The sequence below is a fragment of the Sinocyclocheilus grahami genome, unplaced genomic scaffold (assembly GCF_001515645.1).
Source record: "Sinocyclocheilus grahami isolate Dianchi unplaced genomic scaffold, SAMN03320097.WGS_v1.1 scaffold2276.1, whole genome shotgun sequence".
Classification (NCBI taxonomy): Eukaryota; Metazoa; Chordata; class Actinopteri; order Cypriniformes; family Cyprinidae; genus Sinocyclocheilus; species Sinocyclocheilus grahami.
Window position 1 is genome coordinate 57,346 of NW_015507455.1, and position 13,298 is coordinate 70,643.

The following is a 13,298-nucleotide window of genomic DNA, read 5'->3' on the forward strand; positions in this document are numbered from 1 at the left end:
AAAATCCAAGATCAATTAATTCATACTTGCACAAGTTCATTCACAAGTCAGCATGAAAACTGCTTGTCTTTATACATAAACAAACAAACAAACAAGGGAAGGAACAAAAGTTTTTTTTTCTTTTGTTTGATTAACGTTCAGTGTGTTAATCATGTTAAATACGTAAATCTCTCCTTTTTTAATTCAAAATTACAATATTTAAGCAAAGTACAAATAAATTGTCATCATTATGATAATGGTGATTTAAAAAAAGGAACATAATTAAGTTGAGAGAGAGATGAATAACAAAACAGAAGCGGGAAGTACAGAAGTGGGAGAAAAGGAAAAAGTCAGAAAAGAGCAGAAGAGAGAACAATGAGCAGTGTAATTGTACTAAATGACATGTTGACCTTTTCCACTTCCACAGGGGACCAAAGAAAACAAACCAAAGGAGTGAAGGGAGAGCGGAGGGAGAACAAATGAGAAGTTTAAATTAGCATTATGACACAGCGTCCGAAGGCATGCATGAACGAATGATGTGTGAATAAGTGTTAAGTAAACACTCGAGCGAGCTTGTCGGGCCGATAAAGTGATTCCTCAAGAACACTCAAACTTGTGCTGAGTCAGAAACACACGCTCGAGAAGGAGACGAGACAATATCACATTTCCCTTTTATCTCGCTCACACACATGCATAAACAGCCTCCATCTGCGTATGTGCCAGATGAAGAGCCTGCCTGATGATCACTTGGCAATGGCGATCAGACAAAGTGGCCAATATGCTCACTAATGGCCTGTCAGACAGATGAGAGACAAACTCCCACAGAAACCTTTGCACTGCTCTCTTCCAAGACCGCCTCTCTCTCTTTCATTTCCCTCCCATTTTACACACTTTCTTCTTTTGTACTAGCCTTCTTCTTCAAACATGAAGACTTAGTAGAGATTTGGCCTTGGCATGTGTATTTGGCGTATGAATTGTGTGTTAAACAATATGAGGGAGAAAAGAAACGAGCTTTGCTGACAGAAGGAACCATTCTAACATTTCATTGTCGTACATAGTCCTCCATTAATTAATCCCCTAACCAATGGCAAGATAATAGGATCCTTGATTCAGTCTCATTTTTGTCAGAACTGAAGTGTGTCTGACAGTAGTTGAGTCAGTGCAGGGCTGAGCTGAGAGCCGACAACTGGGTGTAATGAAACTTCAAGGCCTGATGATGAAGAGATGATCACATGGAGGGCAAGACTTACAGCACGGCCACACAACAGGTGTGACTTTTTTTCAGATTAGCAACAACCACTGTCCTGTAAGTCCCATATTTAAGTCTTTTTAACATGTTTCTTTTTTGAACTTACATTTGACTTTGTGTGCGGTTACTTGCTTTCTCGCTCTTCGCGCGTTGGCCGAATTTTCATTTCTGTGAATTTTAGTGAGTACTGCCACCCAGTCCAGGATGACCACTCGATCCCATCAGCGTAAGAGGTGTGCTGTCCACGCAGGTACTGGCCGTTAAGGTTGGAGGTGTGGCAGTTGCGGTACCACCAGGCGCCGTGATAGAATGAAGCACAGTTGTTCTCCGAATGATCGTTGTCTCTGTCTTTTGTCGTGAACTTCATTCCATTGTGCTTAAGCAACGAATCTCCTACAGGTATACAGGTGAACATACAAAAATATAAGGGAGAAATTTGGGGTCAGTAAGATTTTTTTCTTTTGAAAGAAATTAATACTTTTTTTTTTCAACAAGAACAATTAAAAAAAAAAATACATAAGTGACAGTAAAGGCATTTAAAATGTTATGAAAGATTTATATATATACAGTATATATTTATATATTTTTTAAAAACTGTTACTTTAAATTATAATAATATTCCACAATATTACAGTTTTTAATGCATTTTTGATCAAATACATTTAGCCTTGTTGAACATAAGAGACTCTTTTTTTTCCTTTAAAAACATTGAAAAAAACCTTACCGACCCCAAACCTTTGAATGTTAATGAATATTTAAGTTGCAAGAGCTGATTTGTATGATTCTAGAAATAATGCTTTGAAAATCATCACAGAAAGCCATTTCACACTAACAACTCTAGACGCCCAGGAATGCATGAGACAAGTTAGCATACACAAGCAAACCTGTCTCATCTCTGTGGCCCAGATGAAAGCATTTTCAGCATTTTATCTCATTTGTGGATGTGATTTATGCATATTGAGCTATAGTCTCCCTCATGCTTTGCTCCTGTCTCTTTCCCTCACACTTCCATCTTTCAAGACTTCATCTTTTTGCATCACTTAAAAAATTAGGGATGTCTCACTCTGCTTTGAATCATTTCATCAGTCTCATCATTGATAACTGATCATTTTTAATAATCCTCTTTAATGAACTCACGCACAAACACACATGTATAGGTGCTACTCCATAATTAGTTGAAATTGTTAAGTTGTGCTGTTTGCACTTAAAGAGATTTTCCTAAAAGTGGTCTCAAACATCTTGGTGAAAAAACATACACTGTTATTGTATAAAGTACTGTTATTGGCTGATGACACTGAAGTAGACACAGTACACATGAGCGCTACATGAATATAAATGCAACTACTGTAGATATGTATAAAGACCCATTTATACCAAATTATAAGCTTGACATTGTAAAGGCATAGCTACCATTCAAAAGAGGTCTGTATGACTTCATGTTTTCTCTTATGTTCAATATTGTGAAACTTTTGATCATTTAACGTGCCCTTGCTGAATAATATAGATATATACCTTGTATTTCCAATTCATTTCACTACTGCTTTTCACAGTTTCCAGAGAGAAAGCTGAAGGCAACAATGATGATGAGAATCTCTCGAAATTCTTTTAAAGCTAAACCTAAAGAATCAGAGTCTGTGGGGCAAGAGTGTTAAAAAGGTCAAATTGTGGGTCAAAAACGAGTCTTCTTCCCTAAAAAGGTGTCTTGTAGCGTCAGTCTTATCTGATGGCAACAGACATCAGGTGTTGTTGGCCAACAGAAACAAACCTTCCCCATTTCTGTGGCTGAAAAGGGAATTTGGAAAGCCATCCTGCCTGCTGTCCACGTCACTGGATATTTTGGCAGGAGGGCAGGTGGTGATGTGTCTGTTGCCCTATAAACTGTTCCTGTCAGCTCAATACGAACAGAGAATATTTTCCAAACAAGAGCTGGAAAAAGTGTTCCATGGAGAAGGAAAGAGACAGGAAGAAAAAGAAGGTGTATCAGGATGAATACAATAGAGGCAAATGTCAGATGGTATTTCTAAACCTCTCTGGGATTCGTTCAGAACCAGTTCGTTCAGAGTTGAACCTTTCATCCAGCTTAAAATACATCGGATGTTTCACAGAAAGGGACAACGTTACCAGAATGAAAGCTCTAAACCTCCATTGCTCTTCTCCAACAGCCCGTGACCTTGAAGATCTTCAATCTTCTGTTCCGCAGTCAGTTTTACTCAATAACGTCAAAGACAATACCCAGAGAAACGGATCCCAGACTGATGCTCAATTTCCCTGCGGAAACACGCATCATTCAAGCTTGACAGGTTTTGTCCGCAGCTATGGGAATAAGCCATTAGTCACACTAGGGTCGCATGGAGCCCACAGAAAATACTTGTATTGTTGCCGTTGACATTTCTGCATTAAGCGTGTTATACCCAGACATGTCCTTGCAAACTCTCAGATTTAGTCACATGCTCTTGGGAATCACTTTTCATTTGTCAAGGGGACATTATCATTTTAGAAAGCCCTCAGGGGATGTGGTAATATCACGTGTGACTCTCTAAAAATGCTTGGTATAAACGTGTAACCAGCATAATACATACCATATATGCACAAAAAATGTGGGCTTATTTGTGCTCACATGCCAGTGTGAACAAGGAGTCACCTTGACACAGTCTGTATTTTCAGACGTATTAGGCCCCACCAGGTCAGCCCAGGACACAACCGCCTGTCAAAATTCAATGCAAACGATCCCAATAATACTCTCAGTGCTGTGATTAGGGGATACCTGTCAGGCAGCAAACAGGAAACCCAGCAGCTCAAGGGCACAAAGACGCTGCCCAGCAAAGACCACCTGCTCATCTGACACCAGCACTACAGACACGATCCAATTCAATCCTGGATATACCTGCTGTACAGACAGGAGATCTCTCACCTCTCTCCTTCGCGCTCTCTTCATAGTGTATTTTCCTCTGCACCTGCCCTCGAGTTCAAACTCAGAATGCACTTTCTATTTCTGTTTATCTCGCTGCTCACTTGTTTCTTACAGGAATCTGAGGAGCTTTCTAATTCAGTTTGTGTCTGTTCCTGACATTTGTCTAAGTCAATGGTAGTAATCGACAGGGAGGCATTTTGTCTTCTGGATGTGTGTGTGAGTTTGTGAGGACTGGGTGATGATATCAAATTTCTGAATAATCCTGATAATGATTGTTAAAATTCCAAGATCTTTTCCTCAATGGCTGCATTAAAAATGACTTGAGATGTGAATGGGGTTGCAGTCTGTTTAGAATGTGATGCAATAAAAAGATAAGAATGATAGAATGAATGATAATGACAAGAAACATCTTACTATTGCAGGGGTTCTCAACTCTGGCCCTCGAGGTCCACTGACCTGCACAGTTTAGCTGCAACCCTAATCAAACAAACCTGCCAGTAACTTTGTAGTAATACCTTGATTAGCGTGTTCAGGTGAGTTTGATTAAGGTTGGAGCTAAACTCTGCAGGAAAGTGGACCTTGAGGGCCAGAGTTGAGAACCCCTGTACTATTCTATGGTCCCTTGCAGACTGCATGCAAAAACAACATTCAGTTTGACCAGTGTTGTCCAGTTCATGAACAAATGATTCTTATGAGTGGGTTCTTTTTAGTAAATCAATAACATATTCATTAATTCCACTAAAAATTAAGCAGCACTGTTTTCAATACTGCTAATAATAATAATAATAATAATACTAATAATAATAAATCAGCATATTTGTATGATTTCTGAAGGACCATGTGACACTGAAGACTGGAGTTAAGGCTGCTGGCAAATTTAGCTTTGCCTTCACAGGAATACATTATATTTTTAAAAACTGTTACTTTAAATTATAATAATATTCCACAATATTACAGTTTTTAATGCATTTTTGATCAAATACATTTAGCCTTGTTGAACATAAGAGACTCTTTTTTTTCCTTTAAAAACATTGAAAAAAACCTTACCGACCCCAAACCTTTGAATGTTAATGTATATTTAAGTTGCAAGAGCTGATTTGTATGATTCTAGAAATAATGCTTTGAAAATCATCACAGAAAGCCATTTCACACTAACAACTCTAGACGCCCAGGAATGCATGAGACAAGTTAGCATACACAAGCAAACCTGTCTCATCTCTGTGGCTTCTATGGTCCCTTGCAGACTGCATGCAAAAACAACATTCAGTTTGACCAGTGTTGTCCAGTTCATGAACAAATGATTCTTATGAGTGGGTTCTTTTTAGTAAATCAATAACATACAGTGTGACCAGTGTAGCCTGATTCACGCACAAATGAGCTGGTTCTTTTTAGTGACATCCAAAAAGATACATTGTGACAAGTACAGTCTGATGCACTAAGAAATTACTCAAATCAGCCAGATTTGCAGAGGAAGCATGATATATGTTTTGTTTGCAGCTAAGAAGTGACTAAAGAGTGTATTAAGCAGTGGTGGAGGTAACAAATTACAACTACTCACGTTATTGTAATTAAGTAGTTTTTTCGGGTACTTGTACTTTTTTGAGTATATTTTTAAAGCTGTACTTTTACTTGTACTTAAATACAAATTAAGCAAAATAATCTACTTCATTTCTTTTAAATCATAGCTCATTACTGAGTATGCCCACAATTTGAATTGATATTCAAACCTTTGACGAAACTTCAGTAGCCAATAAAAATAAGATAAAGACATCTGATCGTGAAGGGACCAATAAAAGCCCTGATATCTGAACCGGGAAAAGCCGCCGCTGCAGCAGGTGAAGAGTTGCTCAGACAGTGAGGGAGCTCAGTATCATTTATGGACTCAAAGTTTGGAGAAATAAACTACATGGTAGTGTTATCATAAATATCTATATTTTGATACCGATACTGAAATATCTGACACGGTTCCATTACTCATTTTCCACAGTATCTACCATATATAGCCTACACGATACAAGCTGCGTCTCTCTCTTTCCTCTCCGACAGTTTGACACGCATCCACCTCCTGTCGATTATGCGGGATTGCAGGTATTCAGCATAATTTTAATCATTCCCACGCAAATCCTAGTCTGTCTAACTCCATCACTACTGTACATTGTACAGACATTACAGGTCAAAGCCATCTGATGTTCCATTTATCTAAATAAATAGCATAGCCAATATGGCTCTTAAATCACTGCTTATAAAAATTCATTTTGTCATATTTCAAATACCTCAACTGAATTGAGGTCATTTGTTTTATCATTTTATTACTGACTGTGTACGTCTTTTTTTGTAAATTCAATTCAGTTTGAAATCAAAGTTGAAATCAAGCTTCCTTGTGCTGTAAGCTTTTGCAACAAAGTTACCCTATTTCAAATACACAGAATGAGCAAATGTTTAAGATTGAGATGTTTGTAATGGTAATTGATCAATGTTTATGTATATGTAAATAAATATAAAGTGAACATGTCTTTTTAGAAGACTTGGATGAAACCACTCAAAGCTTGAAATAATGATTGCCTTGAAAAAATGGATGGACAAAAAAATTTGAGATATTAAAATATCTATTGAGATATTAAAATATCTATATGGCAGAATACAGTATGTGGTAGTTTTGCCAATGGTATTGAAAATGATTGTTGAAAAAGTCGTCATGAAATCAAAAATGACCCTACTTACTTTTTTAGTGTACATTACTAATCTTGTGGTGAACAATTAAACCATGCAAGTCAATACACTGGAAAAAATTAAAATGTTCTGCCATCAGGAGAATCATTTTGTTAAGTCGTGACGTAAGGACTGCTGTTTCCGGGTCCAAGCCTCTGCTCATTTCACTTGAGAATACTATCTCAGCAGCCATTTATGAGCACTATTTAATTAATATTACATATTTAAGCTAAGCATTTAAAAATTAGCTGTGCATACTACAGTCTCCGTGCTCACAGTGTCTCAGACACTAATATTTTAGCTGAATCACTGTCTGGCCATCTGGGATTTCAGTGTGGAGACAAAGGTTAGGGTTATAATTTTTCAGTATTACATGACATTGTGGGTGTATATTAGCACAATTTGTTGTTTTCTTGTGGCGTCTGGCAGAGCGTTAGGACCCAGAAGCTGTGAAGCGTGATATCAGACGTAACAAACAGATATTCTTAACCACTCTTATCCAACTGTGAATCTGCTATGAGCAAGAGGTGGAGTGGAGGTGCACCACAATAAAACTCCGCCCTTTATTCAATATTCAATATTCAAAAGTCAGTTGCAAATTCCGGTTCACAGGAACTGGAACTGGTTACTTTAATATTTATATTTTTTATTGATTATATTGAATATTATATTTTATTGAGGTATTGAAGAAATTCCTGTATCGTGACCACCAATTTAACCAATTCAAAGTAGCTATTATCCACATAGATCTTTGATATGAATTAATATTTTTTGGTAATTAATTAAATATCGCCAGCTAAAAAGTAACTAGTAACTAGTACTCTAAGTAGTTTTTGAGAAGAGTAATTTGTACTTTTACTTAAGTACTGTTTTGACACCAGTACTTTTACTTGTAATTGAGTATTATTTCAGCAATGTAACAGTACTTGTACTTAAAGCGATAGTTCACCCAAAAATGAAAATTCTGTCATCATTTACTCACCCTCAAGTAGTTCCAAACCCGTATAAATTTCTTTGTTCTGCCGAACAGAAAGGGAGATATTTTGAAGAAAGTTTGTAACCAGGCTGTTTTGGGGCACCATTGACTTCCATATTAGGAGAAAAAAATACTATGGAAGTCAATGGTGCCCCAGAACTGCTCTGTTTATCACATTCTTCAGAATATCTTCCTTTGTGTTCTGCAGAACAAAGACATTCATACAGGTTTGAAACTACTTGAGGGTGAGTAAATGATGACAGAATTTTCATTTTTGGGTGAACTATCCCTTTAAGTACACATTTTCACTCTTTCCACCACTGGTATTAAGTGCCATAATTATCCTGTCTATGCCATCAAGCACTGAAATTGACTAATTATCTGAATGAATAAGCACTTATTTTTGACAAAGATTTAATCTTGCTAACTGATTTGCATACCGGGTCTTTCAAAGTTTCTTGAATATTAAGTGTGATTTAAATAAGGCATACTATTTACACAATAATGAAGATATTGATCCACGGTCTGTAAATATGTAAATATGTGTGTGTACCTGCAGTGCCGGTGTAATCAGCAATGGTGAGGGGGTAACCGTCATCCTCAGGATCAACAGAGAACAGCCCAACTCCAAACACGCCATACTGTGCAAAAGCTGTGCTGTTCTCAAAATCTTCAAGATCTATGCGCAGCTCGTAGTTTCCTTGGATAGACAGAGCATGGATTTGTTTCAACCCTGATGAAAGAAAGATAATTATTTTTAGTCATAGCGAGTGTAATTGGATTATGAGTGTAAAGTATGAATTAGGGCTGTGAATCACATAAAATATTTCTAATAAACAAAAGAGTTAAAAAAAATATATATTTTTGTTTAATGGATTTTTTTAAATACTATTAAGTATTATCAGGGCTATATTGCCAATACGGATACCTTTGTTAAATGGATTTAAAAAAAAAATTTTGAGCATAAAATGACTACAACCATTTAAGAATATACAGTATATTAATAATTTTAACATTTAGTAAGCAAACTCCAAATAATCAGAGTACTGTTCTTGTTTATCCTTTACAACAATTTAATGAATATATTCAAATAATAATTTTAATACACTTACAATGATCATCACATAAACCAATTAAAATAAAAGTCTCTTTTAGCTTTGCCTTTATTTCTGAAAATGAACTTGATGTTTCTGTCTATCATTACTCTTTCTGCTCTCCTATTTTAATGAGAGATGTCTGTTCATTTTGTTTCACTTCAGATCTTCTCAATGCATTCATTTGTTAAATATGTAATAAAATTACTAGTCAAAACATTTAGCATCCATATTTTTATATGGATCCACTGTCCTCTCTATACACATTAGCAAAACATTAGCAAAATATTGACAGCTGTGTGGCTTAATCTTGAAGATGGATTTTCAACAACCAAGTAAACAAATGCATAATGCAGCATGAGAATAAAACGCCACAGCACAGGAAGTGGGGAACCCCACAATCATAGCCTCAGTGACCAGAAAAACTGAGTCTGCGTTAATTATGTTAATTATCGGGAACGTGTTAAATAGCCAATATTAATCACAAAAATAACATTATTTTTCCTATCCCTAGTACCTAGGTTCATTTTCACTTTCTGTGGCTTGCATATAAAGCAATGCAATAAAACATTGAAATGCTCAAACATCTATTATTATGCAGAGCAAATGCATACTTTAAAAATGTATACATGGCTACTATGCATTAAAGCTGCATGGAAAACAACCACGTCTTAGGGGAGACTCGCTCTTTTCACATTTTGTTGTATTTGTATCACATTTCCAGCACTAGTCCCACAAACACCAGATAGGAAAAGTCTTGCAGCACTGTTCTTACATATAAACACTGAGTTAAATGATCAAAATCAATTTGACATGCAGGGCACAGTGTGACTACAAACATGAGCGTCTGGACAAGGAAAACTGATAAAGAAAACCAGAGGAGGGAAACGTACTTGGTTATTAACGTAACCTCGGTTCCCTGAGATATGGGAACGAGTACTGTGTCTTGCTTAAGATGCTAAGGGGAAAACTCCTTTTTCTCAGAATACTGAAGCCTTTTTCAATCACGCAGTGAAACTGCATGGCCATTGGTTCGTGCAGTGTATTAAAAACACACTGTTTTTTCATGCGCGGAGCTGCACGAGCCTATGGCGGCACAGCCCGCCAGAGCCCGCCCATTTGGGCGGGGCATCTGGCTATATAAGCGTGCACTTCACCATAGGATCCTCAGGTTACTTCGACTGAAGCGACGACCGACTCGTGCAGCTACATAGCACAGCCAGCAACGCAGTACTCATTCCCATATCTCAGGGAACCGAGGTTACGTTAGTAACCGAGTACGTTTCCTATCGATACTTCACTCGTACTGTGTCTTGCTTAAGATGCTAAGGGGAACCAGTACAATCCCGCCATGCTATGTTAGAGGAATGAACAATGCTTAAACTTACCTTGAGCACCAAGGGCCCAGAGGGACCAAGTAATTGTAGGGAAGCCCCACAGGAAGCGATAGGGCCAAACTCACAGAGGTCGGCCCGGCGCTAAGTAATCGTTCCCAGAAAAATCGTAACCCAGCCTCGGAACCCAGTGGGGGCCAAGAGCGTACTGAGAAGGCAAATGCCTGATTTAGCACTGGTTTGTTAGAGTAAGTCCATTAATCAGAAAGGACCCAAGCTTGTAAAGCCGGGATGTCCAGATTATAAAACCTGGTAAATGTGGTCAGCGATGCCCAGCCGACCGCCGCACAAATCTCTGCAACGGAAACTCCGCTAGACCAAGGCCAGGAAGAGGCAACGGCTCTCGTAGAGTGGGCTGTTACTCCCATGGGGCATTGAAGGCCCAAAGACGAGTATGCTAGCTTTATAGCATCAATAATCCATTTAGAAAGTCTCTGCTTTGTGACCGGAGACCCTCTGGTGCGGTCACCGAAGCATACAAAAAGCTGATCCGACCGTCTGAACGGGGTGGAACGCTCAATGTATATTCTCAATGTCCTGACAGGGCTGAGTAGATTTAGCTCTTGGTCCTGCTCCGAAGGAGGAAGTGCCGAAAGAGCTATGACCTGTGCTCTTAACGGAGTCGAGAGTACTTTAGGTACATAACCATGCCTCGGCTTCAGGACGACCCTTGAGTCGTTAGGCCCGAATTCGAGGCAGGTAGGGCTCACCGATAGCACCTGCAGATCACCCATATGCATTACTGATGCTAAAGCCAGTAGCAGAGTGGTTTTTAGCGTCAGGGGACAAAGGTCAACAGACTGTAGTGGCTCAAAGGGAGGGCTCTTCAGAGCCCTCAACACTGTAGGCAGGTCGCATGTAGGGACGGTGACAGGGCGATGCAGGCTGAGCCTCCTAGACCCTTTCAAAAATCGAACAACGAGGTTGTTCCTGCCCACTGACTGGCCAGCTATAGGAGCATGTGAAGCTGCTATGGCTGCTACATAGACCTTGAGCGTGGAAGGGGAACTACCTTTATCCAACAGCTCCTGCAGTAAGGACAATATCAGAGATATGTCACAGGAAATTCTCGGGGAGGTCCGCAGGCTCCCGTTGAGAGGCCTGTGGTGCAGGGCCCACAGTTCGGGCTGGGGGTGCCATATCATTCTGTTCGCCTGAGAGAGGAGGTCTCGTCTCAGGGGAATGGGCCACGGGGCTGCTATAAGCAGCTGAGACAGCTCTGCGAACCAGTGTTGGGTCCTCCAGAGCGGGGCCACCAACAGAACCCTGTGTTTCCACTCCTTGATTCGCCTGATTACCTGTGGGATCAGGGCGATCGGGGGAAAAGTGTAAAGGAGATTGGGCCAGTCTTGGGCCAACGCATCCTTGTCCTTCGAAAAGTAAATTGGGCAGTGAGAGTTGTCTTCTGAGGCGAAGAGGTCGACCTCTGCCTTGCCGAAGATCTCCTGGATTCTCTGAACCGTATGCAGGTGGAGCATCCACTCTTCTGAGGGGACGTTGCTCCAGGATAGCATGTCCGCTCCCTGGTTCAACCTGCCCGGCAGGCAGTTGATGTGAAGTCGACTCTCCTCTTTAGACCAATGGCCGAAAGCCGGTTTGCCATCGCACAGAGCTCCCAACCCGTGTTGGAAGCATCTGTCGAGACTACCTTCCTTCTGCAGACCATACCCAGGGGCATGCCCCGATCCATCCACAGAGTCTTTCCAAGGGGCCAGGGCTGCTACGCAGGCCCGGCTCACCTTGACACGCATGCGTCCATGGCGCCAGGCGTAGAACGGAACTCGTGGTTTTAGCCAGTACTGAAGGGGACGCATGCGAAGCAGGCCCAGCTGAAGTACTGGAGACGCAGAGGCCATGAGGCCCAACATCTTCTGAAATGCTTTGAGAGGGCAAAGGGCTCCAATTTCGAATGAGGCCACGAGCTGCCGAATAGCCAGTGCACGATCTGGCGTGACTACCGCCCTCATTCAGGCTGAGTCGAGAACTGTTCCCAGGAACGATATCCATTGGCTGGGAGACGCGCTCTTGGCAAAGTTGACCCTGAGTCCCAGGTGCTGTAAGTGGCTGAGGAGTAAGGATCTGTGGGAAACTAGTTCGTTCTCTGACTGGGCGAGGATGAGCCAGTCATCGAGATAATTCAGGATGTGTATTCCCATCTGTCTCAGCGGGGAAAGAGCCGCATCCATGCACTTCGTAAAAGTGCGGGGAGCTAGGGACAGTCCGAAGGGAAGGACCGTGTACTTTTATGCCACTCCATTGCAGGCGAATCTCAAGAACCGCCTGTGGTGGGGGGCTATCTGGATGTGAGAGTAGGCATCTTTCAGATCCAGCGAAAAGAACCAGTCCCGTAGGCACACTTGCGAGAGGATCTGCTTCAATGTAATCATCCTGAATGGCCGTCTCATGAGGGCGCAGTTCAGGTGTCTGAGATCTAGGATGGGCCTTAGGACACCATCTTTTTTGGGGATGAGAAAATTAACAGCTGTAGAAGCCTGACTTGCTCTGAGCTTGAGGAACCCTTTCTATGGCTCCTTTCGCCAGTAAATTCATCACCTCGGCGCGTAGGACGTGTGCATCCTCGCTCTGAACCGAGGTGGAGACCACGCCACAAAATTGCGGGGGTCTTCGAGCGAATTGCAGTGAATAACCTCGTTCTATTATCCCCAGAACCCACCTTGACACCCCGGGGATGGCTCGCCAGTCCTCGGCCCGCGTGGCAAGGGGTTGGGTTGGATCGAACGACAGGCAGCCATGCGGGGACCCAACGCTCGTGAAATGCGGAAGAGGAAATTCTCTCTTTTTGAAAATGTTTGTGTTTTATTTTTCTCGCTATAATAGAGGTAAGGAGACCAGAGAGTCGAGTAAGGGGACTTTATCCACGGTCTTGATCTCTGTGAGGGTCAACCATAGGTGGAGCTCAAGCACCACAAGGTTGGCCACAAGGTTGACTCATCCAGGGGAGGCAGTTTGTCATGCCCTTTTTCTT

At 40.8% G+C, this 13,298-nt stretch overlaps 1 protein-coding gene across 1 annotated transcript in view; it reads right to left on the reverse strand.

Annotated features, from left to right (window-relative positions):
- Positions 1-240: 240 nt before the first annotated feature.
- Positions 241-13,298, reverse strand: part of LOC107574583 (fibrinogen C domain-containing protein 1-like) — a 58,806-nt gene continuing 45,748 nt past the window's right edge. The window contains exons 5-6 of the mRNA XM_016261028.1: positions 8,378-8,557; positions 241-1,621 (exon numbers count right to left, since the gene is read on the reverse strand). Coding sequence (XP_016116514.1) covers positions 1,353-1,621; positions 8,378-8,557 — 449 coding nt within the window. The 3' untranslated portion in view covers positions 241-1,352. The remainder of the gene's footprint in view (positions 1,622-8,377; positions 8,558-13,298) is intronic.